The 8,161-nt window shown below is 39.1% G+C and overlaps 1 protein-coding gene across 2 annotated transcripts; it reads right to left on the bottom strand.

Annotated features, from left to right (window-relative positions):
- Positions 1–762: 762 nt before the first annotated feature.
- Positions 763–7,282, bottom strand: pgap4 (post-GPI attachment to proteins GalNAc transferase 4). 2 transcript variants are annotated; one of them, XM_005469775.4, is made up of 2 exons: positions 7,134–7,282; positions 763–5,156 (listed from the first exon to the last, which is right to left on the bottom strand). In XM_005469775.4, the coding sequence occupies exon 2, from the start codon at positions 4,886–4,888 to the stop codon at positions 3,698–3,700; it is 1,191 nt and encodes a 396-aa protein (XP_005469832.1). In that variant the 5' UTR covers positions 4,889–5,156; positions 7,134–7,282; the 3' UTR covers positions 763–3,697. The 2 variants fall into 2 exon arrangements, with proteins under 2 accessions (XP_005469832.1, XP_025763811.1); XM_025908026.1 differs by lacking the exon at positions 7,134–7,282 and adding an exon at positions 5,529–5,716.
- Between the last annotated feature and the right edge of the window lie 879 nt (positions 7,283–8,161).

The raw sequence follows: 8,161 nt of genomic DNA, 5'->3' as shown, positions 1-8,161 counted from the left end.
CATGTTAAGAGAGGGTGTGAATAAAGTAAGGCAGTAAGACAAAGCAATGATTGTTATGCCTGAGCATCTCTGAGTATATTAGCTATGCTCGGTAGACAACCAGAGCCAGGAGGCACAGCGCAGTGCTCCCTCTCTCACAGAGAGAGGGGATGAAATTGAAAGTTTGGACGACCTGGAGCTTAAACACTTGAATCAGACACCAGCAACAGATCACAGGATAAAGGGAAGTACAGGGAAAAACTAAGAACGCTCAAGAAAAGGTGGTTGAAGGCGAGTGATAAGGAAAGAACCTCCCTAAATGGCATGGATACTGTTTTGTTCATCGTCACAATGAATCCACTGCTAGAGGCGGAGGGATGCAGTGCAGAGGTCCTAAATCAGAGGAAGGCACAAGACATCCTGCCTGCCGAGAGTTCATGGACGATGTAATCATGATAACTTCATCAATCCAATTTATGAATCTGACAAAAAACACCTTCAGCATCCAAGGGTCAGAGATTCCAACCCAAGAGCAAGGGATCCGATGTTTTGGGAAGAATTATGAGAGCTCTCTGAAGGACATCGTTAATTTCAGGGACACCAAAGCTCAGCTAGGCACCTGGCTCAAGGCAACTGCTTGGATGGTTCAGCTTCAATGTTTATCTCACCGTGTGCAATGAAGGCCAGAACTCCCCATCTTTAAAACCCCATCCAACACCTTATTGGGTTTATCCTGAACAATAACAAAGATGGTGCTTGTATACAAACTCCCCAACAGACAAGTAACTCAAAACTCTAGATTTATTGTATTAATTGTAAAATCAGTAAAAGAATCAAATTGAAAACATGACATGTGAAAAATTGTGCTTGAAAACAAAAAACAAACAGTAGAAGCAGTTAAATGTATCGCTCAGTTCAGGTCATTCAATATTTATGACAGTGAACAATCACATCAATATTGATGATTTAGAAAATAAATCAAATCTATATATGAGAAAGAAAACCTCAAATAAAAACCAAAGCAGTCAGTTCTCATAACTTCTCTTGCATAGCCATAGCTAAAGTGAACATCTATCTTCTTTTAAACAAAATATAAATTATAATTTTCCAAATCAATGATTTGATTTTTTTAAATGATTTTTAAATTCAAAACTGATATTCTGTCATATTTTAATTTATGTTCTAATTGTGCGTGGTGTGTATTAATTTTGAAAGTGTTCTTTATAGGTAAAGAAAAAAAAAAATCAGACCAGTAATCATACCTAATGGCATTCACTCAAACCAGTCACAAATGAAATATAACGCCTGTAGATAAATCCGGTTTGTCAGTTAATACTTTGCCCTTTAACAAATAAATTATGTCCTGTCAACACAAAATAATATAAATAAGACATTTTGTGCTTTCATATATTTCAGTCCTTAATGAATTGCTAACATTCACTCAAATTTAGAAAAATGTAAAAAAAAAAAAAAAAAAAAAAGGATTAAAATAAGGCAAATTTGTGATGTATGCGAAGTGTACATGGTGCATTCATAGGCAGAAAAGTCAAAGGGTTTCTGTACAAACACCAAAGCACCTGTACTTGTAGCTGAGAAACAGATATAACAAGCTATAAAACTACAACATACCACGTTTACCCTTCTTTATGTTGGGAATCAAAAAATGAGATATGGCCTGTTAATGAGTAAACTTTGTGAGCTGCTGGACTTTGCCACCTTCATATGAAGCTCTGTTAGCCGTTTCTTTCTGTTTTCAGACTTTGGTGGTTTTTTAAAACATGACAGAACGCTGAAAAAAATGTTTCTAATTATTTAACTAAATAACTTTTTAAAGTTTGCCTTTAGAGCCGTTGTTTTTGTTTTGTTTTTTCTGTTCTCATTTGGAGCTTTAGGACAAAAGCCACTTTGAGCTTCAGGAGTTTAACTTCTTATACTTTCAGAGCCACCAGTAGCAGATTACAGAATTCATTTGCCATTGGTTTTAAATTCATATCATTGTTTAAAAATTAATTTAGAGGGAAATTTGGCACCAGTAAAGGTACATTCAGTAAGACAAAATGAGTACTGAGATGCTTATGTTAGATAAACAGTCTGACACTTGATTAAATCACTTCAGTAAACTGGAGCTTCCCAGTGTTTTCATCTGTGATAACAGCAGGACAGCTAAGTGGCAGTGGTTAGTTCAGAGTTTTTAGGAAGAGCAGGCAGTTTTTGTTTCGGAATCAGCAGGAAGGAGTGTTTGCTCAACCAGCTCAATGTACATGAGACTGCTGGCATTAGATTACAACAGAAGGTGTTTCTGTCTACTGTATGAACTCATGGGCAGTGTGTCAACAAGTGCTGTGCACTTCAATGATAAATGTGCTCTTATCAGTGTAAACTTTATAGGAGTCACATGCAAAAGTTTAATAGCAGTAACTAAGAAAAGGGCAGAACGGAGCTGAAACCAAAATTTTAGACTGTTCATTTTAAGATAACAGTCAGAGTGTACATTCTGTTACATAATGTGTGAAGGTATTTTCAGTATGTAGTCTAACCTGTGATTACAACACTTACAGTGTTCTGTTGTTATACTGTACGCTACTGCAGGGCAAGACTAGACGTTGGTGTGATCACAAAACCTGTTAAATTAAAACAAAGAAATCCACACCCAAACCAGGAATGGCGTCCTCAGACATTAGTCTTTCATGAGCCAGGGCTCATGTTTCATCACCACATGCAAATACACACACAGGCATAACTAGAGAAAGAAAGCGAGTGAGAGAGAACTCACAAGAAAATCTGCAGCAAACAGCAATTAGAGTTGATTTCTTATGCCTGTGCCATTTTGGAGCAAAATCCCAGGTGGCAAAATACGTGGATATGTTAAGCTTTTAACAATGTCAAAACCCTTTTCAATGTAAGGGTACAACAGCCAATGGCTCTACTTACTTTCATATTTGCAAAAGATTAATGTAAATACGACAGGCAGCTAAATCAGCTATAACTCTCACACACCAGTTCCAAGGTAAGTACATTTTAGAAACTTCAGGCATAGTCTGATGAATTGTTCTCTCCTTACTCTAAGAAGTTACATTGTCAAACTTTATTTTACTGTGATTATGGTATATAAAAACCGAATAAATTCTTTAACAGTCAAAGGACAGACAAAGGAAAAGGAAAAACAATGAGGCATTCTGGGAGCATCTGGCTTCTTTTTTAAAAAGGTAAACAAAGAAGAGAACCATTGACATTTTTTTCCAGGATGGTCGCACACAGCTCAGTGAGAGTGGGTTAGATGATTTGGCAATAAAAAAGTTTTCAAGGTATGGGTCAAAAGTAACATTTTCTGCCATCTAACATTTATATATAAAATAATTTAAGACATGCTATTTTCCTGTAAAAGCATTAGTTTGTGTGGTTTCAACCTCTTCTGAAGTTGCTCTGAAAAACCACCACCACCCTTTACACAACTTATGCACGGTTGATTAAAATAAATGGATATCAGAGAGATGGATAACTAAAAACACATGTGCGTCTACAAGCTGGAATTTAGACATCTACTAACATATCGATCTTGATCCCTTGATAGTTTTCAATGCAAATCACCAAACCAACATTCGCTGAGTAATTTGTTAAGATTTCTAAAGAGTCTAGAAGATGGTAAAAAAGCAAAACCCAGTAAGGAGAAACCTGATTAAAGTGAACCTTGCAGTCAGAAGTTCTTCTTCTGGTTCTGTTAGAGGAGCTTGGGCCTGGATGGGTTAGCTCTGACTGAGGAATAAGCCCCAATGTGAGTGATGAGGTTGGGTTCTACACTGTGAGACCTCTGCCCAGGGACTTTCCTGGCCATTTGATACAGAACAATGTCTTTGGCATGCCCTTTGTAGCAGAATGAACTGTCGAGATACTCAGCCACCCTGAATGAGGCATCGCCAGGGAACAGCATGGCTGGGGTGCAGCACTCAGTAGCTGGTGAGATGGCATACAGCTGTGGGGAAATTCTCCGGACTTCTAGAAGGTAATGCCGCCCCAGCAGCTCTGCAGCGGTCATAAAGTATAGAGTGAAAAAGAGGAGATGGGTAGCTGACAGGGTGAACGAGAAAGAACATGGGTTCCAGTAAGGGAAGCTGAGGAGGAGGGCCGTTGCGCCAACCAATCCGAGCCCCACCCACTCCAGAATGCGGTATGGCTCAGGGTTCCAGTAGCGTTGTAGCCTTTCAGGATGATATAGCTTGATGTAAAGAGTGTGAAGAGCAAACCTACGTGACAACAAGTCCTTTATAACAATGAAAAAATCATTTCTTGGCAAAGCATCATCTTCTAGAACGACCATATTTTTAGGCTTCACCAGCTCCCAGCCCCTGCGGAGACAAAAGACATAATCCCTCTTCTCCTTTTCAAAGGTATTAATTCGCTCCCGTATGCTCTGCTGCTCCTGAGGTAAACGCCGGACTACCCTGAAGTGGCTCTCCAGCAGCTTGGCATCCTGGTTTTCCTGTGGGCCACTCTCCACATCACAGACCAGCACCTCCGCGCACTCCTGCTCCCCACAGCTTCCCACAATGTTACTCAGCTGCAGCATTACCTGGAGCAGGTAGTGGTAGTCCCGTGCCTCATTCCGCCTGGCTGTTACCACAGTGACCAGCAGTTCAGGATGTTGAGTGAAGTTGTTGAATCTGGACGATGCTGTAGTTGAAGAGCTCTGCCAGAAGCGCAGAGCCTCCTGACCTCGATCTAGGCTTTCCCGCAGCACCACTTCACTCATAGAATCGAGGTACATGGACTTAATGAAGTAGTAAGAGTACAGCAGACGATGGCAGCACAAAGGAAATATGACACAAAATGTGATGATGGACAGGGCGAGGGCTTGAGTGACTGTGCTGGACCATCGCAGGTACTGGCTCAAGAACACTTTCCATCGAGGCATTGGGGAATTTGGCAAGTAAAATCATGTGATGACAAAAAAAAGTCAAAAAGAATCTGCCTTGGAAGATTTAGGTCAACATTTACAGTGTCCCAATATGATATAGAAGTCCCCTAGCAATTACCACAGCAGTGAAACCTAATGACTGTGGCGGAATGAATGGCTGTGACCTGATAGCCTTGTGGAAAATGAGTCAGCTATTGCCTCTTCTTCTTGTCAACAGTGGTAAGAGTTTCAGTTCAGTCCTTGTTGTCTGTTTCTCCACTGATGTCTGTAGAGAGAGACAAGGCGTTTCTCAGTTATAGATTTCAGCTATCCATTAGATCCTACATTCAAAAACTACTTGCTAGTAGGGCTGCTCGATTATGGCAAAAATGATCATCACGATTATTTTCACTGAAATTGAGATCTCGATTATTTGACGATATTTATTTAACAATAACAATGTATTGAATAATGGCTTTAAAGATGTCAAAAAATAATATAAAATAGTGTGCAAATACTGATAACAGTGCAAATGTTTGCAATATAAAAAATAAATGAAAAATGTAAACATCTATGTTTAGTGAACTTCAAAATACTGCATAATACTGGTTGTTCACTGTGTTAATTGAGCAGTGGTCTTTGGCGAGGAAAACATTACCGCGTTTGTTATCTCCTTGTGTCTCTGGGAGCTGGTGGGATATTTAGTCGCGTTGTACAGGGTAGCGTGAATGGAGGTCTGTGAGGATGAAGCAGGTGTTGTCAAGAGTTTTTCTCTATGTTCCTTCATTGTTTGATCGTATGTCACTTTGTGAGCGGTCTTCAAATGACTGAATAAATTTGTAGTGTTGCTCTGTGGTGCAGCTACAACACCGTAGCAAAGTTTACACACTATGTCTACTTGATCCACGTCTGACTCCGCGAACCCATAATGTTTCCACACCACTGAAGTCGATTTATCTCTCTTTTCAACCAACGGCATTCTTTCTTCAGCAGCCATTATCCTCACCTCTCCAAATAACTTCTGCTTAGCTTTCCGAGCTTCCCATATGGAAAAGAAATAGTAAAAACTTATATGATTTACTCATGAAAGTGGCCACTTTCATGAGTAAATCATATAAGGCTTTCATGATTTACTCATGAAAGTGGCCACTTTCTCATTACTTTCATATATTGTTTTAGTAAGTATCCATAACATACAGGTTTCATTTATATAATTTTTCAAGGGATCTTATATCTGTTTTCACTCTTGTATGCTTTTCATACAAGTTTCACAGAAGACAGATACAAACTTTATAAGATTTATATATATCTTTTCCATATGGGTTCCCTCGGGTCCTCTTAATTGCTGTGACGCGTGTTCGAAACGCAGAGAGGTGCGCTCGATTTGCCACACGGAGCAGCGCGAGAGTAAAGCACGAGGGAGGTGCTAATAATCGGTTCAGTCATTTTTAATGATCGTTGAAAGCCCAGATTGTAATCTAGATTAAAATTCGATTAATTGAGCAGCCCTACTTGCTAGTGGTAGTGAACTGTGGAAAGTTTGACATGAACTGGAAATGGAGCACATAAACATTCAAAGTAAAAACCTGAAACCTTTTGAAATGCACTGCAGTGGAAATGACGGTAGCCTGAGTAAACGTTTGCTAACAATAAGGAGCCAGCAATCGGGGAAACACTGAAATCTTCCATAAAGGAAGTGTGGGCCACATAATACGCACGTTATCGTCGTTATGTCGCTATTTTTAGATAATAAACTATATCACGGTTTTAACCTTTGAAACTTTCATATGGCCTAACTGCAGTAGCAGCCTTACACACGAAATTTATACTAGATAATATATAAAATATAGTATTTACAAACTCCGCACGTGTGCCAATAAAGCGGTGGAAGCCAGCCGTATAATAGTGAAGTCAAAATAAACTCAAGAAATGTTACTGTGCTTTTTTCGCTGTGGTAGCTTTATTTTTAAAAAGTGAATGGGATACCAGATGACACCATACGGCAAGAAACACGGTCTGTGTTTAAACAACAGTCTCTCTAACCTCTGGATAACACCATGGATCAGTCAAAGTGAGTAAAAACATCCAACTCAGGATTGTTTGCGCTTAACGTGCCAGATTAAATTCTGTTGCTCGCGCCGTCGCAGCGCTGTGAAATCCGGATCAAAGATCACCATTACACCGCGTGAACTATCCGAGAATGAGAGGGCCTCAATTCAGACATTCTGAGAGAAAAAACACCAAATAAATAAATAACACTTACTTGCGGTCGCTTTCCGTTTCTCGCTAACATGACCGAAATTCACAGCAACCTCCCCTAAGATACGGCAAGTGACCCGCAGTAAAATACCGTATTACTAGTAACACAGTCGCAGAGGTGCATACTGCTCCTGACCAGCAGGTGGCGCCAGCTGACATAAGAAATATCTGCATACAGGAGGACTCTTTTTTTTCTTTTTCTGTGTTCTCACCAATGAAAGCTACCGCTTCTCTCTTGTTCACAACAACAGCAGAAAACTCTCAAAAACATGTTAAACACTTATCAGGGACACAGAGTTGAGTGTCATAATCATAATACTGCATACAATAAACACTGCAAAAGGAACAGCTTAGCCATAAGTGACACACACACACACACACACACACACACATTTCCTCCACTATTTAATGATTTAACAAGATAAACTGAATCAGATTAAAACATACCATTTGTGATGACTGTGTGCACTCTCACTTTTCTGCACTCCTTCCTGTTAAAGAGTAATTTAACAAATTTCTTCAAAACTACCAAAAGTTATTTATTATCTATTATAAAAAACTGTCACTGTACAGGGAAATTGGAACAGAGTTTACATTTCAGAAGACTATTAGCTGAGTCTGCTGAAATGACAAGTGGTGGAGGAATTTTTTAAAACCCTTACTTTATGCATAGCAGGGTGTTTTAATACTGTTTCATTGCTACTTTTCTTAAAGTATCAAAAGTAAGAATAATTTCTCTGCAGAGAAATGTTCACCATCAGTGTTAAATTGATTAATAGTACTGCTGCATATGTTTAAAGTTGAGCTCATTTAAAAACTTTATATTCTGGTTAGTATAAAGTATCATATTCTATAAATGGTGTGTTTTTAGTGGTTGTTCTGTGTCTGAAGAAAAATATTTTTTTAAAACCCCCCAAAACAGCTGTTCATGAGGTCAGAAACACGAGCCTTGAGTGTGTGACATGGTTAACTGTCTGCAGGGGAATGAAAAATATTAATGAAAAATAAATGGACTGTTGGCAAACAACTGGT

This window comes from Oreochromis niloticus, linkage group LG6, assembly GCF_001858045.2.
Source record: "Oreochromis niloticus isolate F11D_XX linkage group LG6, O_niloticus_UMD_NMBU, whole genome shotgun sequence".
Taxonomy (NCBI): Eukaryota; Metazoa; Chordata; class Actinopteri; order Cichliformes; family Cichlidae; genus Oreochromis; species Oreochromis niloticus.
This window is presented reverse-complemented; position numbering and strand designations above follow the sequence as displayed.